The sequence below is a fragment of the Lotus japonicus genome, chromosome 2 (genome assembly GCF_012489685.1).
Source record: "Lotus japonicus ecotype B-129 chromosome 2, LjGifu_v1.2".
In the NCBI taxonomy this organism is placed as follows: Eukaryota; Viridiplantae; Streptophyta; class Magnoliopsida; order Fabales; family Fabaceae; genus Lotus; species Lotus japonicus.
This window is the reverse complement of record NC_080042.1, coordinates 13,468,157-13,491,860: the sequence shown is the minus strand read 5'-3', so window position 1 is coordinate 13,491,860 and position 23,704 is coordinate 13,468,157. Positions and strand designations below refer to the sequence as shown.

At 40.0% G+C, this 23,704-nt stretch overlaps 3 protein-coding genes across 3 annotated transcripts; all 3 read right to left on the bottom strand.

Moving 5' to 3' along the window:
• Positions 1–103: 103 nt before the first annotated feature.
• Positions 104–23,704, bottom strand: LOC130737627 (nicotinate-nucleotide pyrophosphorylase [carboxylating], chloroplastic). Its single transcript, XM_057589444.1, has 11 exons — positions 23,439–23,704; positions 22,820–22,855; positions 22,053–22,195; positions 21,648–21,781; positions 21,498–21,561; positions 21,302–21,384; positions 3,126–3,209; positions 2,883–3,035; positions 2,046–2,222; positions 1,313–1,380; positions 104–617 (listed from the first exon to the last, which is right to left on the bottom strand). Exons 1-11 carry the CDS (start codon positions 23,513–23,515, stop codon positions 521–523), a joined length of 1,116 nt encoding a protein of 371 aa, XP_057445427.1. The 5' UTR covers positions 23,516–23,704; the 3' UTR covers positions 104–520.
• On the bottom strand, positions 12,000–12,719 carry LOC130737628 (uncharacterized). The gene has a single exon (XM_057589446.1). It carries the CDS (start codon positions 12,717–12,719, stop codon positions 12,000–12,002), a length of 720 nt encoding a protein of 239 aa, XP_057445429.1.
• LOC130737629 (uncharacterized) lies at positions 12,757–13,437 on the bottom strand. Its single transcript, XM_057589447.1, has one exon. The coding sequence runs from the start codon at positions 13,435–13,437 to the stop codon at positions 12,757–12,759; it is 681 nt and encodes a 226-aa protein (XP_057445430.1).

Below are 23,704 nucleotides of genomic sequence, written 5' to 3'. Positions count from 1 at the left end.
GAATCATGAGTGATTTAACTAAAATCCTAAAAAATAAAAAAAAATAAAAAAACTAAAATTTTACCTAGGATCATTTAGAAACCGCTAGCACTATCATACAACATGAACTGAATCCATATATGAAAATAGAAAAAGTAGAGTACAATTAAAACACCATGAACTTAATCAACAGATGAAAATACAGAAAGTAAAGTACCATATAAAAAATTAACGCCATTAAATCCTGTAATGGAGTGAAACTATATTGAAGTCAACTATACCAGTGAGTTAGATTTATGCATTGGAAACCTAATTTTGCACCAAAACAGAGCTTCCTATCCTATTAAGCTAACTCAAATTTACAAGCTTTCTTATTGGCAGAGCATATATATGGTAAGCAACTGTTTTATATCTTTGATCTGAGATGTCTTTTATTACTTCATGAAAGTCACACAATATAGCAAAAAGAAGCCGATTCAAGATATGCATGTAGCATAGTGAAGACCAGCAAGAACATGAGAAAATATATAATTAAGAATAATCAAGCACGTCCAGTGCGCCTTCCAACTTTAAGTGCCAATTCGGTGTCAATTTTTAGGGAGATGTCAAGTGCTTTTACAGAATGCGTCAAGGAACCACTGCAAAAAAAGTTAGTGTAGTGATATTTTCAAGATATAATGCTGCTGTATGCGAATTTAAACCACTGTTAAGGATGCAACGATGCACAGTACTTCAACCTATAAAAATCACTTCTTTCCCCCAAAAAAGTTAGAATGAACCCGTTTCGATTCAAATCAAAAAGCATTTATTGGCGCTTATCTACTGCTTTTCAAGTAGATAGGCTCCAACAAGTCTATCTCAACGGGCTCTATGAATAGCTACTATGAGACCCACCAGCTGGTAACATGGAGCTTGATTGAGCACACCCATAAAATAACAAATGCATGAATAATAAATCCATGGAAAGCAGAGAACCACAAGTCTATGCTCCTATTCTGCAAAAATTGTGAACTTTTGATCCAAAACATCACTCCTTGAGACGTAAATTAAAAAAACAGCAACTCTCTCTCTAAACAAGGTAATTTCAGGTGTTGGATGCGTCATATTCACTTTTACTTTAATAACGATAAAAACAATGTTCACTTAAGGAAGTCAACAATGCTGGCAGAAATGGAAGGAAAACGTATTATGATTTATGATACCAAATGTATTATGATTTATAAAGCAATATTGTGATATCATTTTATCCATGTAGCTGACCGCACTGAGTGCAAAAAGGCTTTCATTGTTGTTATACTAGGTATTATGAAGTACTGTGCAGCTAAAAGTTTACCTCGAGATGAAGGTAACTCCACTTTGACCAATTTCGTGTACAGTCTCTAGAGTAACATTGCCTGATGCCTGATACCATAAAAATGACAAACTAGAAATTAGTAAAGAACAAGATGAAATTATTTACAGAAATCCTAGACAAACAAATAAAGAAAAAATAATAATAATTGGTGCACGAAATTTATGTATACAGGACAATACCCCAAGGTAGGGAAAGTTGTCGAGCTCGAAGAACACTTACAGAGGACTATTAGTATTTACCTCACCTAAGAGCAGTGAATATATGGTATATAAATTTACAAATATCCCTAATGAATAATGACTAATGTAAGAAAAGCTAAGAACTCCAAAGGAAAAAGGGAATTGTCACAGCAAGACCACCAGTAATAAATTGATGAAAACCAAAACCATTGCAGCACTATATTTCACTACAAGCTTCTTGTTTCATTACGTGGTCATTGCGTAAAATACTGATCTCAAGACATAAGGACCAACATTAGTGTAAATCCATAGTTTGGAGTATACACTTTCCATTAGATGTTGCTGAACGATTTTCCATCCACCTCTTTGGATGATTAAATAACAGCACATGCTAGTTTCTCAGCAAATTGACAGAAATAAAATTATAGAAATAAAAATTATGAAATTAGTACCAGAATATTCTGAAGCATTCAGTCAACAGATAATCCCATTAATATGATAACATTAATTGAAGAAAATTTAGTCCTAAATACCTCAGTTTCAAATCTCCCATTGACCAACCGTACAGCTTCTTTCAGCATAGATATGTCCACATCTCCGTTTGTTAGAGGTACAACCATATTATCCAACATTATTCGAGTTAAAGAAGTCTTTGTTTGAGATGCATAACCTAATACTTCTTCCACTTCCTCAAGAGTCCTGGTCTCAACCTGGGAAAAACACAGCCTAAAATACTATAGCTGCAGCCAGAATTGGTCCTTTACATGCATGAAAACCACATACACACATGCATTTGACTTTAAACCAAGTACTTCAAGATGGAAACCCAAGATAGTGACAATATGCAAAGCTAACACCATTGCATTTACAAACAGGAAAATAAATATAAGGATTAAGAAAATATTGGTTAGGCTAGCAAAGGTGAGGTGACTAAAGGTTAAGATGGAAATTTGAGCAGTAACCATCCTGCACATGTTGCGGGTAGCATTGAAGGGGGAAATTGAGGAGCGAAATTTGTTCAAGGAAATAAAAAAGAAGGCTGCAATGGGGAGAGGGTGAATGAGGCAATCATTAAGCAACTTTGGCCTTAGCGCAGGGAATTAGCAGACACTGAGATCTGCAGGTGTTTCTATCATTATGTATTTTTCGTTTTCCCAAGTAAAGGAGAGATTATCTTTACTATCCGTCAAATCTGTTCCTATCATCTTGATGCTGCATCAACAAATTATTTTCACACAGATAGTTATCATAGTAACTCCTAATAAGTCAGTGGGATCAAAATTTCCATGAACTTACAAATGGGGAGAAGACCAATTAGACTTCAATGGAAAAGGAAAATAAATTTGTAAAATGATGAAAGAGAGCACTACCTCAACTTCCATTTTAAGGTTTTTTTGCTCTAGATACAGATCAACAGTTTTCAGGGCATTTGTAACACCTCCAGCTGCTGATATGTGATTATCTTTTATCATCACCATGTCAAACAAACCCATCCTATGATTCCGACCTCCACCAATTAATACCTGAAGAAAGAAATTCCTGCTGAGTATATTTTATGTGTAGAAATATAAATGGCTATTAATAAAAGCAAGGAAGTGATCCAAAGTTCACACCGCCCACTTATCCAATAAACGTAAACCTGGAGCAGTTTTTCTAGTCTCCAAAATATATGCAGGGGATGCTGCATCTGCCATTGCCTGCAGAAAAACACAAAATTTGCTTCACAGTTGATAAATATTAGATAACAAATGATAGATCCCATAATCACTAAGCCAGGTGAGAAGTAACACAACCATCTGTTAGAACTGGTAGATCTAGGTTAACAGTAATTGGGGAAAAAATCAAGAACAGAGAAGGAAAATGCAATTGAGATCAGAGAAGATTTGGATTTCTTGAAGAACAAGCTTGGATACAGTTTGGAAGAGAAACCACTTTCTCTCTCTAGCTAACTGAATTCCTCAATTCAGTTCAAGACTCAACTGTTTCCAAAAACTCACTTCTCACTAACAGTAAAGCTATTTATATCCTAGTTTGCTATATTACAAACTAGTCCTTTAAGAAAGTATTTATTCTAAGTCAGTCCTAAACATGGACTAACTAATCCTTATTTTGTCTCCTAACATAGACTTGCGAGACAATAGGTCTACCCTTGATCCTAACAATACCCCCCTAAAAGAACCACCTTGTCCTCAAGGGGAAAATCAGGAAAGTGAGACATAATGGCAGTGGCTAATTCCCACGAATTCTCATGAGCTGGTAAGTTCTTCCAAGACAGCAACACTTCCAATTGACCCTGAGCATTTTGCCGCCAATCCAGCAAGTCAGCAGGTTCCACCTCCAAGCAAAATTCCTCAGTCAAAGTATCAGGAAGAGGTTGAGGAGTGTGACCCGGAGCAACAGCCTTTTTGAGAACAGAAACATGAAAAACAGGATGTATGCGAGCCGTAGGAGGCAGGTCCAACTTATAAGCAACCTGACCTACTTTAGCCACAATCTGGAAAGGACCATAAAACCTTGCAGAAAGCTTAGGATAGGTCCTAGTAGCCATAGACTTCATCTTATAGGGATGAAGTTTGAGATATACCCAATCACCAACCACATACTCAACATCCCTCCTATGCTTATCAGCTTGAGTCCGCATGGAAGCCTGAGCTTTAAGCAAATTCTGCTGCAATTGGGATAACAACACATCTCTTTGCTGTAGCAACTGAGATAAATCATCCAGCTTGGTTAGTTCCACACAACCCTTCACCAAAATAGGTGGATCTCTACCATATAGAGCCTTAAAGGGAGTCATGCCAGCAGAAACTTGAAAATTGGTATTGTACCAATATTCTGCCCAATGCAAACCCTCCAACCACTTCCTAGGTGTGGGTCCAACATAACACCTCAAATAGGTTTCAAGACATCTATTCAGCACCTCTGTTTGACCATCAGTTTGAGGATGGTAAGAGGTGCTCATCTTCAGGAGAGTGCCAGATAGTCTGAATAATTCTCTCCAGAAAATACTTAAGAAAAGAGGGTCTCTGTCAGAAATTATGGTAGCTGGAAAACCATGCAGTTTAACCACTTCATGGATGAAAAGCATAGCCACATCTTTGGCAGAATAGGGGTGCCCCAAAGAAAGGAAATGAGCATACTTAGTCAACCTGTCCACCACTACTAGCACTGTGTCTTTCCCTTTAACTCTGGGTAACCCTCCCACAAAATCCATAGAAATGTCCTGCCATACTTGGGAAGGAATGGGAAGAGGTTGTAACAAACCAGCTGGGGACAAAGCTTGGTACTTGCTTCTTTGACAAATTTCACAAGCAGCCACAAACTTCTGAATATCACTTCTCATGCCAGGCCAAAATAAGAAACTAGCAATCCTTTTATAAGTCCTAAAGATACCAGAATGTCCCCCAGATACTGTAGCATGACATTCAGCTATGATGACTGGGATCTTATTGGACTGAGGAGAGAGGACTAACCTGCCCTTATATCTCAAGAGGCCTTGTTTCAGCTCATAACCAGGATGTGAAGAGGAATTGAGCAATAGATCCTGCTTAATCTTCTGTAAAGTGGGATCTCTATCAGCTTCTTGAGCCCATTCCTCAGCCTCATCTGTTTGGACCATAGAAATAAAAGAATACATGTCCCTTCTAGATAAAGCATCAACCACTTTATTGTCAACTCCTGGCTTATATTGGATCTCAAAACCCAGCCCTATGAGCTTAACTGCCCACTTAAATTGCTCTTCATTATATAATCTCTGGTCTTGCAAAAACTTGAGGCTTGTTTGATCAGTCTTTATGATGAAATGTCTGCCCAAAAGGTAGTGCTTCCATCTCTGGACAGCTTGAACTAGGGCCATCAATTCCTTCTCATACACAGATTTAAGTTGGGATCTAGGAGAAAGGCCCTTACTCCAATATGCCAAAGGCTTCCCCTCTTGCATGACGACTGCCCCAATCCCCTTACTGGATGCATCAGTTTCAACTACAAAGGTTTTATCAAAATTTAGGACTGTCAATAATGGTAATTGAACCATAGCCTGCTTGAGAGCTTGAAAAGAAGTTGTAGCTTCTGCTGACCATACAAATGCATCTTTTTTGGTCAAATCTGTTAAGGGTTTAGCTATTTTTCCATAATCTTTGACAAATCTACTGTAGTAGCCTGTCAACCCTAGGAAACCCCTCAATCCCTTGATTTCTGTAGGAATTGGCCAGAGTTGCATTGCCTCTACTTTCTTCTCATCAGCCGCTACCCCCTGTCCTGAAATAATGTGCCCTAAATACTCTAGACTGGTCTGGCCAAAAGTACATTTCTTTTTGTTTGCCTTAAGAGAATGGAGCTGAAGTGTAGCCAACACTTGCTTGAGATGAGATATATGAGCTTCTTGGTCCTTACTATAGACCAAAATGTCATCAAAGAAGACTAGAACAAACCGCCTCAAAAATGGCTTGGGAATGTCATTCATCAAGGCTTGGAAAGTGGAAGGAGCATTGGTGAGCCCAAAAGGCATGACCAAGAACTCATAATGGCCCTCATGAGTTCTAAAAGCTGTCTTAGCCACATCCTCATCCCTCATTTTGATTTGGTGAAAGCCAGATTTAAGGTCCAGTTTAGAGAAAATAGTAGCTCCCCCTATTTCATCCAAAAGTTCTTCAATAACAGGTATAGGAAATTTGTTGGGGATAGTCACCTTATTCAAAGCTCTATAATCCACACAAAATCTCCATCCTCCATCTTTCTTTTTAACCAAAATGATAGAACTAGCAAAAGGGCTAATGCTAGGCCTAATAATTCCTGAATGTAACATCTCCTGAACCATCTTTTCCACCTCAGATTTCTGGAAATGTGGAATTTTGTAAGGTCTCAGATTAGGAATATCAGCTCTATTAGAGTAGAGTACACATTACTCTGATTAAGAAGTTAGTTACTGTTAGTAGTATAGTTAATATTTGAGTTAGTTACATTCTGTTAGAATGAGCTGTCAATACAGCTGTCATGTGAGCTGTCATTACAGCTGTCACATAACTGATTCTGTTAGAGTTGGTAGCTTGCTTAGCAAGCCTTGTATTCTCTATAAATACTGAGATCACTCATTGTAATCTTTACCTTTTCAATCAATGAAATTCAGTTGAAGATTTTCAACATGGTATCAAGAGCTGAGTACGATCCTTGAAGATCTCTCTCTCTAGATTTTCGTTTTTTTTTTCCTCTTTCTTCTTCATCACCATGGCTGATGAAGGTCATGCACCAGAAACTGCAGTTCCTGTTCCAGTTGCAGTTCTTCAACCACAATTGGCTTCTTCTTCTCTGGTTCACAAGCTCGTTCTGAAGCTTGATGATTCCAATTTTCTCTCATGGAAGCAGCACGTTGAAGGCATCGTTAGAACTCATCGATTGCAGAATTTTCTTGTTCATCCTGATATTCCTCCTCGATTTCTCAGTGAGGAGGATCGCGTGAATGCAGTAGAGAATCCTGCATATCAGGTATGGGATCAACAGGATTCTGCTTTGTTCACCTGGCTTCTCTCGTCTCTGTCTTCATCAGTGCTTCCAACCGTTGTCAACTGCACTCAGTCCTGGCAGATCTGGGAAGCTGTGCTTGATTTCTTTCAAGCACAATCGCTTGCACAATCGACGCAGCTGCGATCGGAATTGAGATCCATAACCAAGGGATCGAAGACTGCTTCTGAGTTCCTCAAGCGAATCAAGGCCATCGTCAATGCTCTGCTCTCGATCGGAGATCCTGTATCGTTTCGCGAGCACCTTGAAGCGATTTTTGATGGTCTTCCCGACGAGTATAGTCATCTCATGACTATCATCTACAGTCGCGAGTTCCCTTGCACGATCTCGCAAGCTGAAGCTATGGTTATCGCGCATGAAGCGCGTCTTGAGCGTTCTCGCACGCGTCAGTTGAGTGCGAATCCTCCGTCAGCGCTCCTTTCTCAAGTTGCGTCACCGGCGACGCAACCTGCACCGGTGTCGTCGTCTTCTTCATCAACATCGTCGCCGACGACCTCTGAGGCTAACTATGCTTCAGGTTCCTCTGAAAACTCCTACGATGATCGTTCCTACGATAATCGCGGCAGTTATGGCGGTTCTCGTGGCGGTTACGGTGGTCGTAACGGCAGTAACAACTCTCGCGGTGGACGAGGAGGAAATCGAAGTGTTCAATGCCAGATTTGCAAGAAGTATGGGCATGATGCTAGTATTTGCTACCATCGTGGTTCATCATCTGGTTCTACTGGTTCTACTGGCATGTTTGGCTTGCAGCCAACTGGTTTTGGTATGCCACTGCCTATGCATTCTCAGATGTTGCCTCAGTTTGGCTTCTCACAATTTGGTGTACCTTCTCAGTTTGGTACATCACAGTATGGAGGCTTTCCAAACATGTTTGGTCAATTTCCTCAAGGTTTAGGCATGGGAAATTTTGCTCAGCAGTTTGGTTTCCAACCATCTGGAGGATCACAGTGGAACTCTTCTCAGTTTTCTGGTGGATCAAGACCTGGAAATCCTCCAGTTAGAGCTCCACAGGCTATGCTTACTGGACCTACTTCATCTACTACTGGTACTAACACTCCTGCTGCAGCAAATCTTAGCTCATGGTTTCCAGATTCTGGAGCTACACATCATGTTACCAATGATGCCTCAGTTGTTTCTGACAGTGTTTCCCTAAATGGTAATGATCATATCTCATGGGAAATGGACAAGGTTTGCCTATTATTTCTGTTGGACATGCCTCTTTTCCATCTCCTTATCATAAACACACTACACTCACTATGAATAATCTGCTTCTAGTTCCTAACATCACCAAGAACTTAGTTAGTGTAAGCAAGTTTGCTCGTGATAATCGTGTCTTTTTTGAGTTTCACTCATCCTATTGTGTTGTCAAATGTCAGGAAACTTCTAGGGTTTTGCTCAAAGGAACTGTTGGTCCTGATGGTTTATACAATTTTGAAGGGATGCATGTTCCAACCCTTCCTCCAGCTTCATCTGTTTCATCTACATCTGTTTCACCAGTAGCTGCTCCATCTGTCTTTTCTGCTTCAGTTCCTTTGTCCAATGTACCTAGTGCTAGCTCATCTTCAAGTGTACCTAGTGCTAGTTCATTTTCTCTTGTGTCTTCTGTTAATAATGTAGATCCTACTGCCTATGACTTGTGGCATTGTAGGCTAGGTCATCCTCATCATGAGGCTTTACATTCTGCTTTGTCCAAATGTAATATATCATTGTCTAATAAAGCAAAATTTTCTAAATGTTCAGCTTGTTGTGTAGCAAAGTCTCACAAGTTACCCTCTTCCTCTTCTACTACTGTTTATGCTACACCTTTAGAGCTTGTTTTTGCTGACTTATGGGGTCCTTCCTCCATTGAGTCTTCTTGTGGTTACTCTTATTTTTTGACTTGTGTTGATGCTTACTCTCGTTTCACATGGATTTATCCACTTAGGCACAAATCTGAAACTTCCTCTGTTTTTCTTAAGTTCCAAGCTATGGTAGAGTTAAGGTTTAATCTGAAAATAAAGGCTGTCCAAACAGATAATGGCACTGAATTTAAACCTTTACAATCTCATTTTGCTAAGCTTGGCATAGTGCATCAATTGACATGCCCCTACACACACCATCAAAATGGTAGTGTTGAAAGGAAGCATCGCCATATCATAGAAACTGGCCTTTCATTACTTGCATTTGCTAAAATGCCTTCTCAATACTGGGATCATGCATTCCTGGCTGCAGTTTTTCTTATTAATCGTCTTCCTACTGCTGTTTTGGCCAATGAGACTCCTTATTTCAAGTTGTTCAAGACTCTTCCTGATTACAAGATACTTAGGGTGTTTGGTTGTGCTTGTTATCCTCACTTGAGGCCTTATACACACTCTAAGCTGTCACTCAGGTCCAAGGAGTGTGTGTTTGTTGGTTACTCATCATCTCATCAAGGGTACAAATGCATGGATGGTGATGGTAGGATTTTTGTGTCAAGGGATGTTATTTTTGATGAAGTTAAATTTCCCTATCCTACCCTGTTTTTCTCTGCTGGGTTTGATTCATCTGCACAAGGAATCCCTTCAGAAATTCCTGTTTTAGCTCCTCAAGTTCCTGTTCAGCAACAGCAGCCTTTTCAAGGTCAAGACTCAGTTGCAGCCTCTTCTTCTGGGAATTTTTCTCAGGGTGAAGCTTCTGTTCAGCAACAATCTCCACCTACACCAGCAGCTACTGCCACTGAAGTAGCTGAAGTAGCTTCGACTGGTTCTTCCTCTTCTGCTCCTATTCCTCAGCCAGTGGGAAATACTCACCCTATGCAGACAAGAGCAAAATCTGGCATAGTCATGCCCAGATTATTTCCAACTTTACTGCTCACTCAAGCTGAGCCAGCTACCACCAAGCAAGCTCTCAAAGATCCTAAGTGGTTAGCTGCAATGAAGGCTGAATATGATGCATTGCTTGCTAACAATACATGGACATTGGTTCCACTTCCCAAGGATAGGAAGCCAATTGGTTGTAAATGGGTTTTTAGGGTGAAGGAAAATGCAGATGGCACCATCAATAGGTATAAGGCCAGACTTGTGGCCAAAGGTTACCATCAAGTCAAGGGGTTTGATTATTCAGAAACCTTTTCCCCTGTGGTGAAGCCTATAACTATTAGGCTCATTCTTTCCCTTGCCATTACTAAGAGGTGGCATATTCATCAACTTGATGTGAATAATGCCTTTTTAAATGGAGCTCTTCAAGAGGAGGTATACATGCAGCAACCAAGTGGATTTCAGCATGAAGACAAATCTCTTGTTTGCAGACTTAACAAAGCTCTTTATGGCCTTAAACAGGCCCCAAGAGCTTGGTTTGACAGATTGAAGTCAGCCCTTGTGAAGTATGGTTTTAAACCAAGTAGATGTGATCCATCTCTCTTCACTTTCTACACTCCAACTTGCTGCATCTACATACTAGTCTATGTAGATGATATTATCATTACAGGCAATTCCTTGCCTCTGGTTCAGAAAGTAGTGCAGAACCTCAACTCTGAATTTTCCTTGAAGCAATTAGGCCAACTTGACTACTTTCTTGGTGTTCAAGTGCATCATCTTCAGGACAGGTCCTTGCTTTTGACACAAACTAAATATATAACTGACCTTCTTGAAAGGGCAGAAATGGGAGAGGCCAAGGGGATCTCTACTCCCATGGTTAGTGGAGCAAAACTCAGCAAATATGGAGCAGATTACTTTGCTGACCCAACTCTCTATAGATCAATAGTTGGTGCTCTCCAATATGCAACTTTAACAAGACCTGAGATTAGCTTTGCAGTTAACAAAGTCTGTCAGTTTCTAAGTCAGCCTCTAGAAGAGCATTGGAAGGCTGTTAAAAGGATCCTAAGATACCTTAAGGGTACTCTCTTTCATGGCCTGCACCTCAAGCCTTGTAGTTTGCACACTCCAGTCCCTCTTGTGGCCTTTTGTGATGCAGATTGGGGATCAGATCCTGATGACAGGAGATCCACCTCAGGCTCTTGTGTCTTTTTTGGTCCCAACCTTGTCTCTTGGAGCTCAAAGAAGCAAACCCTAGTGGCTAGATCGAGTACTGAAGCCGAATACAGGAGCCTAGCTAATACCTCTGCTGAACTGTTGTGGGTTCAGTCTCTTTTGCAGGAGTTGCAGATTCCTTTTTCTCCTCCTAGGGTGTTTTGTGATAACATGGGTGCAGTGGCTTTGACTCATAACCCAGTTCTTCACACTCGCACTAAACATATGGAGCTTGACATCTTCTTTGTGAGGGAAAAAGTTCTCAACAAGTCTCTTTTTGTGCATCACATTCCTTCTGTTGATCAGCTGGCAGATTTGTTTACCAAGGCTCTATCACCACTTCGTTTTGAAACTCTTCGTGGCAAACTCAATGTGATTGAGAAATCACTTTCTCCCCCACCTTGAGTTTGAGGGGGCCTATTAGAGTAGAGTACACATTACTCTGATTAAGAAGTTAGTTACTGTTAGTAGTATAGTTAATATTTGAGTTAGTTACATTCTGTTAGAATGAGCTGTCAATACAGCTGTCATGTGAGCTGTCATTACAGCTGTCACATAACTGATTCTGTTAGAGTTGGTAGCTTGCTTAGCAAGCCTTGTATTCTCTATAAATACTGAGATCACTCATTGTAATCTTTACCTTTTCAATCAATGAAATTCAGTTGAAGATTTTCAACAAGCTCCTACCTTCAAATGTATGGCATGATCATGCTTCCTTGAAGGTGGTAATCCCTGAATGTCCTGGAATACTTCATCAAATTCTCCCAAAGCTGCACTCAATTCTGGACAAATTTCCTCTTCCTTCCTAGCTGGACTTGGCTCAGCTATCAACTGCAGTAGCCAACCCTCTCCTTCTGCCTTCAGTAAATTCATGAAGGACCTAACACTAATTTGACTTTTAGTGAGAGCAGGATTTCCAGTAATTAACTTCCATTCATCTCCCTGTTTAATGGACAATTTCAGCTTTCCAAAGTCAGCTTTTACTTATCCTAAGCTGGCCAACCATTCAAGGCCTAGCACCAAATCAATGCCTTGTAACCCAAACAAGTAATATTCCTGCTGGAACTGAATCCCTTGAATGTCCACCATCAACCCCTCACACTTGCCTTGACATCTTACCTTGTATCCATCCCCCACTTCCACAGTATAACTTGCTGTAGGGCTAATGTGCAGTTGCAGGGAGGCCACTAATTCATGTGAAACAAAATTGTGGGAAGCTCCACAATCTATGAGGATTACTACTTCCTGGCCATTGATGAATCCCCTCACCTTCCAAGACTTTGCAGAAGTAAAACCAGCTATGGAATGACGTGATAATTGCAAGGATTTCATACTTTTGTCTTCTTCTCCAGGAACTGCCAATTCCTCTTCTTCTTCTTCCTCCATAATCACCATTCTTAGATGCTTATTCTTGCATCTATGTTCCCTACTGAAAGGCTCATCACACCTGAAACATAGCCTTTTTTCCCTTTTTTCTTTCATTTCTGCACTAGACAATTGCCTATAATCTCCACTTCTCAAAGCAGGAGCTACATTAGCAGTATTAGCACTACTACTAGAACCAGTTTCTGTTTTCTTATCTCCCAATGACTTTGATTCAACAGTCACAACCTTATTAAAAGGATTATTCCTATAATATCCACTCCCTCTATTGCTAGGGTTGGGAATAGCTTTTTGTAAAACCAGATTCTTCTGTTCTATCATTAAAGCTTTTTGAATTACTGAAGTTAAAGTAGTCAATTCATAAAGTTTTACCTCTACACGAATCTCCTCCTTCAAGCCATTCAAGAAGATTCCCTTGGCAAAATCTTGATCTATCTCTTAGAGCCCCTACATATTTCTCAAATTCCTCCACAAAGACTTCTACAGTATCAGTTTGTTTCAAAGACAGTAGTAACTCAAAAGGATTTTGCATCATGGCAGGTTGAAACCTCCTCACTACAGCCACTTTGAATGCTTCCCACGAAGGCCTAGGATTGCACCTTTCCCACCACTGAAACCAACTCAGTGCTTTCCCTTCTAGAGCAAGCAAGGTTGCTTGCATCTTTTCTTCTTCAGTAACTTCCCTCAATTGGAAGTATCTCTCCAATTTTTGTACCCAGCCAAATGCATCATCACCGCCAAACACTGGAATTTCCAGCTTCCTCCATTTGCTCCCTGTTCTGTCACGATCCAAATTGGACTCCAAGACAGTTTCAGATCGCACATCACACGTCCCTACCTCATCTAGGGTTGCGATTCCCAACCTAGTGAGCACTGCGTGAAGTGTATCCTCAATCCTCCTAGCTCGAACTGCAGTCTCTGCAATTGCGTCTTCAACCTGCTTGGTCCTAGCTTCGTTCACCTCCACGCGAACCCGAAGCTCCTCACTCTCTGAGTTGCCTTCGCCATCACCCATAGCAGAAGCGCGAGTCATCACCATAGTCGATTCCTCCACAGAACGCGATTTCACAGTAGAATTACTTCAGCGGAAACGAAATCAGGGCACCAGAATCGGTGCTCTGATACCAGTGTTAGAACTGGTAGATCTAGGTTAACAGTAATTGGGGAAAAAATCAAGAACAGAGAAGGAAAATGCAATTGAGATTAGAGAAGATTTGGATTTCTTGAAGAACAAGCTTGGATACAGTTTGGAAGAGAAACCACTTTCTCTCTCTAGCTAACTGAATTCCTCAATTCAGTTCAAGACTCAACTGTTTCCAAAAACTCACTTCTCACTAACAGTAAAGCTATTTATATCCTAGTTTGCTATATTACAAACTAGTCCTTTAAGAAAGTATTTATTCTAAGTCAGTCCTAAACATGGACTAACTAATCCTTATTTTGTCTCCTAACATAGACTTGCGAGACAATAGGTCTACCCTTGATCCTAACACCATCTTTTTAATCCAATCTGAATTTGTAGTACAAATCAACTCGCTTTTCACATTTGTGACTATAATTTGCTCATTACATTTGTATAAAATATGTGCAACAGTTAAGACATACTAACATCAACAATTTGAAAAGCTCTTAGGTTACATATGACAACAATCTTGCGAACAATATGAGTAAGGGGGAGATGAGGAATTTGTGATGCAAGGTTATAACAAACTTGGAAACATGGCAAGGAGTATGAGAAGAAATGAAAGGATAAAAAGGAAAGGCAGTGGAGAGTGGGTAGGGAAATTTGGCTGGGATTGACCATTGACCATTCCTAAAGTTAGGAATCTCTCTCTTAGAGTTTCCGTGTCCTGTATACTTTTTTTTTCTGGTCTGTTTGAATTCCAAGAAATCTCGAATTCCCTTACGGACTCCGCCTTTTGTTAGTTGTAAAATCAGCTCCTATCAGAAAGTAACAGGGATTTGTTTTAAGTATAAGCTATGATTGCAAACTAGCTACCAAGTTCAAAAGAAAAATCTGCCGGATGACCGTAAGATCAGAAATGCTATATGGTGGTAGTGAATATCGGGTAATGGAACCAACGACAAACCAAGTATAGTATAGATGAGGGGACATGGAAAGAATATATTGTTAGAACTGGTAATCAAGATCCTTGAGAAATTGGGAACAAGATGAGAATTCTCCAGAAATGGAGAAGAATCTTATTGAACAGAACAGAAAACGGTTACAGAGGAAGAGAAAACCCAACTGAATTCCACAATTCAGTTATGCCAATCCCAACTAACCAAAAACTGAATAACCAACTGGCTATCAGCTATTTATAGCCATCATACACTTATTCTACTAATTGGACTTTAAGTCCCTTAACAAACCCCTTATTACACAAAAGCCCCTAACTGACTCAATTACTTATCCTTAGTTGGCCTCCTAACATACACATTAACCACAGGCCTACCTCTGATCCTATCAATACTCCCCCCTAAAAGAACCACCTTGTCCTCAAGGGGAAATTGAGGAAAAGTAGCCAGTATATCAGCAGCCAATTCCCAAGAATTCTCACATGGTGGAAGGCCCTGCCACGAGATGAGAACTTCCAGATGTCCCTGAGCAGTTGTCCTCCATTCTAGTAAATCTGCAGGTTCGACTGCTAATTCATACTCCTCATTGAGCATAGGAGGAAGCGGCTGAGGTTGTTGTTGAGGTTTGAGAGCTGCCTTCAACTGTGAAACATGGAAGACAGGATGTATCTTGGCATGAGCAGGTAATGCCAACTTGTAAGCCACTTCTCCTACCCTTTCTACAACCTGGTAAGGTCCATAATACCGAGCAGCCAGTTTAGCATAGGGTCTATGAGCCAGGGATTTCAACTTATAAGGTTGCAATTTCAAGTAAACCCAATCCTCTACAGCAAAAGTAATATCCCTCCTATGCTTATCTGCTTGAGCCTTCATTAAATCTTGGGCCTTCAGCAGATGTTGTTGTAAGCAGTGTTATTAAACTCGGACCGGTGATCGACTCGGTGAGGGGACTGGGTCAATGGGTCACTGGTTCAACCAGTGAGTCGATGGTTGAACCGCTTGACTCGGTGTCTACTAAAAAAATTAATTTCATAATATAACCAAACAATATTTAACAAGTGAGAAAAAAAATTGTATATGGCATATAATCTTTAAACTTAACTTATTATATGATTTATTAAAAACCAACACCAACGAATTAGATCTGAAACATGTATTTAAGAAATTAACTCTTTTGATTTGCTCTAATGTCTACATATTCAGTTTATTTTTTGGTCAAAGATCTACATATTCAGTTGAAAAGAATAAAAGAATAAAACGGTGACCCAAATACTTAGATAATAGAAGCAAATAGCAAAAACCACTTAGTGTGTATAATAAAAAAAAAACATACGGCCCATTTCCCTGATTCTAGTAACTAATAAGGTGAAAGTGTGAAACCCTAACTATAAAAGAAACTTTGTGCGCAGCCTTTCATTTAGATCTGGTTTTTCATTTTTGGTTTTACACAGATATGAAGATGGCTTTGTTATTGAGGCATTCTAACGATCTTGGCAAGAGCATTGAACGAAGGATCTACTCTGTTTTGCGTCCTATGTTTGCTACTGGGTTGTTCTTGTTTCTTCCTTTTTCTTATTTCTGGGATTCTTCCCTGTAACTTCTTTTGTTCATTGATCTGATGATGTAATTGGGTTGGGTGGCACCAAAAAAACGGGGAGAAGATTTTTTTCTTGGTTCAAAATGTGACTTGCCGGTCCAACCTTTCAAACCCGAGTCATCGATTTTTTGTCTGAACCGGCCGAGTTGTTCCGGTTCCCACTGGGTCAATTGCATGGCCGATCCGATGTGTAACTCGAACCGGTCAGGTGTCCGATTCCCGGTCGGACCGGTCGAACCGGCCGGTCCGAGCCGAGTTTTATAACACTGATTGTAAGAGACCTAACAACTCATCTCTATGCTGTACCAACTAGTTCACATCTTCAATTTTAGAAGGAATTGTACAGCTCCTAACCAGCACTGGGGGTTCCCTGCCATAGAGGGCCTTAAATGGAGTCATACCAGCTGAGATATGGTGGGTAGTATTATACCAATACTCTGCCCACATCAACCCCTCCAACCACCTCTTGGGATTGGGCCCCACATAACACCTGAGATAGGTTTCCAAGCATCGATTAACTTCAGTTTGACCATCAGTTTGTGGATGGTAGGATGTGCTGTATTTCAGCAAAGTGCCTGATAGTTTGAAAAGTTCTTTCCAAAAATAACTCAGAAAAATGGAATCCCTATCAGTGATGATGGTAGAGGGAAAACCATGCAATTTGACCACTTCAGAAGTAAAAAGCAGGGCCACATCCTTGGCTGTAAAGGGATGTCCCAAAGCTAGGAAGTGAGCATACTTTGTTAACCTATCAACCACTACCAATATAGTGTCTTTAGCTCTCACCCTTGGCAATCCAGTGACAAAATCCATAGAGATGTCCTGCCATACCTGAGATGGAATGGGTAATGGCTGTAATAAACCAGCTGGAGCTAATGTGGCATACTTATTTTTCTGACACACATCACATTCAGCTATAAATTGCTGAATATCCTTTTTCATCCCCTTCCAATAGAGAAAACTGGAAATTCTCTTGTAAGTTCTTCATAATCCAGAATGGCCACCAGTAGGTGTGGCATGACACTCTGAAATGAGTAGGGGAATTCGATTAGAAGAGCTGGAAAGAACTAATTTGCCTTGGTAGTGCAGCAGTCCCTGTTTGAGAGTATAACCTGAATGAGAAGTAGGTGAAACCACCAGGGCCTGCTTGATTTGTTGTAACTCCTCATCCTGATCGACCTCCTGAATCCATGCTGCTGTGTCATCACTGTTGATTACAGATAAAGCACAGTACATATCCCTCCTAGACAAGGCATCAGCAACCTTGTTTTCCACCCCTGGTTTGTACTGAATTTCAAAGTCCATGCCAATGAGCTTCACAGCCCATTTAAATTGATCATCAGTGAACAATCTCTGATCAGTCAAAAACCTTAAACTCCGTTGATCAGTTTTTATCACAAAATGCCTTCCTATTAAGTAGTGTTTCCACCTCTGAACTGCATGTACTAGTGCCATAAGTTCTCTTTCATAAACTTACCTCTGTTGTGTCCTCTTTGAATGGCCCTTACTCCAAAAAGCCAGAGGTCGACCTTCCTGCATTAGAACTGCCCCTAGGCCTCTGCTGGAAGCATCAGTTTCAATTACAAACTGTTTTGATAAATCTGGAACAGCAAGCAATGGTAGTTCCACCATGGCAGATTTCAAAGTATTAAAGGCATGAGTAGCCTCTTCACTCCATTTGAACCCATCTTTCTTAGTCAAGTCAGTCAAAGGTTTGGCTAACTTACCATAGTCCTTCACAAATTTCCTGTAATATCCAGTCAAGCCAAGGAACCCTCTCAATCCCTTGATATCCTTTGGTATAGGCCACTGCTGCATAGCTTCTACCTTCTTCAAATCTGCAGCAACTCCTTGCCCAGAAATGATGTGTCCCAAGTATTCTAAGCTGTCTTGACCAAAGCTACACTTCTTCCTATTGGCCTTCAAGAAATTGCTGTCTAAGACCTCCAACACTTGGCCTAAATGAGAGACATGATCAGAAATACTCTTGCTATACACCAAGATATCATCAAAGAAGACCAAGGCAAACCTCCTCAGAAATGGTTTCAAGACTTTGTTCATTAATGCTTGGAATGTGGAGGGAGCATTTGTAAGGCCAAAAGGCATAACAAGAAACTCATAGTGACCTTCATGAGTTCTAAATGCAGTCTTTTCTATATCCTCAGCCCTCATTCTAATTTGGTGATAACCAGATTTGAGGTCAAGCTTAGAGAAGACTTGGGCTCCCCCAATCTCATCCAGCAATTCCTCAATAATGGGGATAGGAAACTTGTTTGGAACTGTAATCTTATTCAAAGCCCTATAATCAACACAAAACCTCCACCCTCCATCCTTCTTTTTCACCAAAATAATAGGACTAGAGTAAGGGCTTATACTAGGCCTTATTATCTCAGCTTGTAGCATTTCCCCAACCAGCTTTCCTACCTCTGACTTCTGAAAATGAGGACATTTGTATGGTCTTAAATTTGGAATTTCAGCCACCTCCTTAAGATGTATGGCATGGTCTTGCACCCTTGAAGGTGGTAACCCTTCAAGATCTTGGAAGACAGAATCAAATTGTTGCAACACTTCTGAAAGTGCCAATGGTACTGGCAACTCCTTCCTATTCTCTGGAATTTCCTCTGTACAATGGAGTAATAATCCCTCCTCCTCAGTTTTGAGTACTTGCATAAGAGAGCCCAAAGATAGCTGAGTTTTGGCCAATGCTGGATCACAAGAAATCTTCATCCATTTGTTTCCCTACTTGAGAGACAGCTCTAATTTTCCAAAGTCTGCCTTCACCTTTCCTAGGCTTGCTAACCAGTCAAGACCCAAAACCAGGTCAACCCCCTGCAACCCAAACAGGTAAAAGTCTTGTAAGATGTCCACCCCTTGCACATTCAATAATAATTGCTGGCATTTCCCTTGACATTTGACCTTGTGTCCATCCCCCACCTCCACAACATACTTTGGAGTAGCCAATACTGGAATTTGAAGCTGGAATGCAGTCTCTTCTGCAATGAAATTGTGGGAAGCTCCACAATCAATGAGCACCACCACTGATTGCCCTCTTAAGGTTCCTGCAATCTTCCAAGATTTAGCAGTTGTCAGACCAGCCATGGAGTAAATTGACAACTGAATAGACTTGAACTGCTCCACATCCATGTCTCCTTCCTCTCCTTCACTGCCCTCCTCCTCCTCCATAATAATCATTCTCAATTGCTTATTCTTGCACCTGTGTTCCCTGCTGTAAGGCTCATCACATCTAAAACAGAGCTTCTTTTCCCTCTTGTCTCTCATTTCAGCACTAGTGAGATGCCTATAATCTCCACTTCTGATTGTAGTAGTTGTTCCAACACTACTAGTACTAGAATTTCCAGCTACTGCCTCAGTTTTCTTATCTCCAAGACCCTTAGCATCCACAGTTACCACTCTATTGAATGTGTTACTTCTATTATAGCTATTAGGCTTAGAATAATTGCTGGAACTAGGCTTATTCAAAACTGAATTTTTCTGTTCTATCATTAGAGATTTCTGAATAACAGCAGTCAAAGAGGAAAGTTCATACAGTTTTACCTCTACTCTAACCTCCTCCTTCAAGCCATTCAGGAAGATTCCTTTAGCAAAATCTTGATCAATTTCTTTCAGTGCTCCCACATATTTCTCAAATTCTTCAACATAGCTTTCTACAGTACTGGTTTGCTTCAAGGATAACAACAATTCAAAAGGATTCTGCACCATTGCTGGTTGAAACCTTCTGATTACTGCGAGTTTGAAACCCTCCCATGTAGGTGCTGGATTACACCTCTCCCACCATTGAAACCAGCTTAGAGCCTTCCCTTCCAAAGCCAAGAGTGTTGCTTGCATGCGATCATCTTCCTCAACACCTCTCAAAGCAAAATAGCGCTCCAATTTGTGAGTCCAACCGTAAGCATCATCACCTCCAAAAATTGGAATCTCCAATTTTCTCCATCTACTGCTACTGCTACCTTTATCGCGATCGGGATTGGGGTCGATTCCTTCCTCAGCTTGCACTTCACGAGCTAGGGTTTCATCAACAGTGGAAATCCCCAATTTTGTGAGAACCGCGAAGAGCGAATCTTCGATTCTCTTTGCTCTGGCCTCGTTTTCCTGAATCGCATCTTCCATGCGCTTGGTTTTGGCTTCGTTAAGCTCCATGCGAGCTCGAAGCTCCTCTTTCTCTGTCGAAGCTTCATCTCCAACCTGTGATACCGCGCGAGTGGTCACCATCTCCAAAATTCTTCTGGCATTCACGAACTCTTCAGCGGAAGCAAATCAGGGCACCAAGATCGGTGCTCTGATACCAGTGTTAGAACTGGTAATCAAGATCCTTGAGAAATTGGGAACAAGATGAGAATTCTCCAGAAATGGAGAAGAATCTTATTGAACAGAACAGAAAACGGTTACAGAGGAAGAGAAAACCCAACTGAATTCCACAATTCAGTTATGCCAATCCCAACTAACCAAAAACTGAATAACCAACTGGCTATCAGCTATTTATAGCCATCATACACTTATTCTACTAATTGGACTTTAAGTCCCTTAACAAACCCCTTATTACACAAAAGCCCCTAACTGACTCAATTACTTATCCTTAGTTGGCCTCCTAACATACACATTAACCACAGGCCTACCTCTGATCCTATCATATATACAAGGGAGTGTTGGAGTGGCACGTATTGGGATGTGCCCAACATGATCCAGTAATGTGAGAAGAGAAACAATATGAAAAGCACTTAAAAAGAACTCAATCTAAACGGTTTTGTTGTAAATCTAGTTTTTGATATAGCTCAATAGCATTAATCAATGCATGTAGCCAATCCCACAAGGTAGGATATCAGAAGATCGTTGTTGTTAATTGTTGCCATTTGCATAATCCCTCATATAATTTTGCGAAGTTGTATGTGACAAAATTCGACCAGAAAGAGGATGAAATGATAAAAAATTTGTATCAAAAAGATACTCAACCAGTAACCATGAATGCTAAAGCGGGAATTTCTCCCTCTTTCTAAAAAATTCAGCCATTTCGTAATTTTGATGCACTAGTCCTCATATTGCCATTTATTAACATCTAATGTCATCAACACCTTACAGGGAACTTCAAAAATAGCATGTAATGTTAGCTACCTAAGTTCAATAAGATTTCATGGCAATCAGCATATAATATTATAATGTAGATTTAAGCATACAAGAGAATCTAAAAAAAAATTATTTAAAACAAAAATACCTTAGTTAAAGTTGCAATCCCACTCATCCTCTGCATAAAGTTTAGCACTACCCTTTCAGCTACGATAATGTTGTGTGCCCGCCCTACACATGAATTGCTGACGATTCATAGAAGCATTTAATGAAACCAACTACAAACTAATAATGTACTTTATTTCATTGGCTTTTGTAATTATGTTTTCCAAATAATGTCTTACCTCGAACTTTTCCAAATTGTAGCCCCTTGTGGATAAAATCTCCATCATTTTTAGACCACTCCACCTGATATTTGAGAGCAATACAGCAATGATTCAGCCAAGTACTAAATGCACATATAGTGGTAGGACATCTTCTCAGTGCTTTCATACCTTCAAAGAAGTATCAACCTCATGAAATATCATATCAGCAAGTGCAATTCCAGCAATGATGCCATCCTCCTTCGCCAAGAAATAAGCTTCAACTTCCATGTCAAATGGAATGGTAGCCATGCATGTTACATCACCTACAATTGAAAAAAAAAATTGTACTCAAATCTCAATGCCATGTATACAGTACAGTATAAGTACCAAATAACATAGTAGGCATCCGTAATTTTTGTAATTCTTATTTTATTTTGCAGAAGAAGCTCAATGGCAAAGAAAAAGATACATCTTCGTTTTTAAATAAAGAAAGAAGACAGCAACTCAAGAGTGCTTATAGAATTCATAAAATTCAAAATTAGGAAGAAACAAGACAGCTAGTGCATGAAACCAGAAGAAAGTTAAGGCAAAAACCTCGATCACCGGCATCTTCTGCAAGGGCTAACTTGATAATGCCTTTTAAATCGTAAGTAGGGTGTACGGGAGGCTTTATTGCAAAGGACTCATATGAGATCCTAGAGTTAGTGAGTTCAGCTGCAGACATTTTAACAACCCTCCTACAGTTGAACATAATTTAGAACAAGTTAATCAGAAAATAAATGGAAATAATTAGACTGTTTCGTGAGCTTCTATCCATTTAACCAATTACACATAATCATATGACTTATTACATAATTCAGATTGTCAGGATTCATTCACAAATAGCTTGAAAGATTGTAAGATTTTCTCAAGCCAACAGTATAAAACAATAAACCACGGTACAACCAATTAATTGGTGCTTAATCATGTATCAAGCATGTTCCCACTTGATCTACTCATCTAGAAAAATATTATAGTAACTACTACAAAGTTCTAGTTTTTCATTCCAATTATAAAGCGTACAGCATAGAAACGAATTAGCTATCCAGGAGCAGAACATTCGATTTCCCAAAAGATAAAAGAGAAAAAGAAAAAATTTAACAAATGAATAGATAAAAACAAGGAACAATTATAATTATTTTACGTAACATTTGACAAGATACAGCCTAAAGTCCTAAACTATAAATGGAACTGAAGAGTCTGTTGTGTTCTGCTCTTCATCCACTTCCATCCCATTCACATAGTAATATGTCTATCAAATGTTACCTTAAAAATTATAGATTAGAAGTTATTGAAATTTCAACGAGGGTTGAAGGATTTACCTGTGTTTTGATTGCCCTTGGTGTTTAAGCGAGAGGCTGCAAGAAGTTAAAAAGTTACAGAATTGTCAGAAGATTTAGGGGTTAGAAGGGAGAAACCTTTGCTACAAGTCTACAACTACAAATATAGAGTAGTTTATTTTTTTTATGGAATTAGTTCTCTGAATTGAGGGTAAGAAGTAGGTCAGACTGCCGACACGGGACAGGCTTAGGTCAGACCGACTTAATAAACAGACAAAGTTAAGGCTTTTTTAAAATTCTATTTAGTAGGTCAAGCCTATTTAAGCAAAGCACAACCTAGCCCAACTTATTTCCACCCGCAGGAATCGATCCCTGGACCTCCCCTACCCAACTCATATGTCCCCCAGCTCCAACCACTTGAGCTATCCTACGGGGGGCTATGTATAAATCTAATAAACGAGGATTATTTTAAATCCATCCTCTCTACCAAATGTAATAAAATTAAAATTAAAACCTCTCCTCCTTTCCCCATCACTCACTCACTCCCATAGAACACCCTCCCACCTCACTCTTTGCAGTTCCATAAGCAGCTCACATACTCGTGATCATCAATTATCACCACCACCCCTAAAAAATCAACCAAATAAGTGATGAGAGGTACCTGAGTGGAGGTGGTAACAGTGCGCTGCGGTCTCTGATGTGTAAAAATTGCGGCAAGCACCTTTGTGTGTAGCTCATAGCCCTAACTAATCAAACACTTTGGGTTTCCTCTACTTCAATCTCAAGAGCTGTGTGGAGTAATATGATTGAGGAATTGGGTGATTTCGTGAAATGGGGTATCCGCGAGGAGGATAAGCATTGCAAAAGGGGAGGAATAAGATTCGGAAACCAGTTAGTCCAGGAGAATTAGATTTCCCACCCCATTAT

Coding starts and splice junctions, on each gene's coding strand:
- LOC130737628 (XM_057589446.1), bottom strand. CDS start 12,719: ATGATAGAACAGAAGAATCTGGTTTTACAAAAAGCTATTCCCAACCCT.
- LOC130737629 (XM_057589447.1), bottom strand. CDS start 13,437: ATGGTGATGACTCGCGCTTCTGCTATGGGTGATGGCGAAGGCAACTCA.
- LOC130737627 (XM_057589444.1), bottom strand. CDS start 23,515: ATGAGCTACACACAAAGGTGCTTGCCGCAATTTTTACACATCAGAGAC. Junction 22,196..22,819: donor CAAGGGCAATCAAAACACAG/GTAAATCCTTCA, acceptor GTTCAACTGTAG/GAGGGTTGTTAAAATGTCTG. Junction 21,782..22,052: donor AGAAGATGCCGGTGATCGAG/GTTTTTGCCTTA, acceptor TTTCAATTGTAG/GTGATGTAACATGCATGGCT.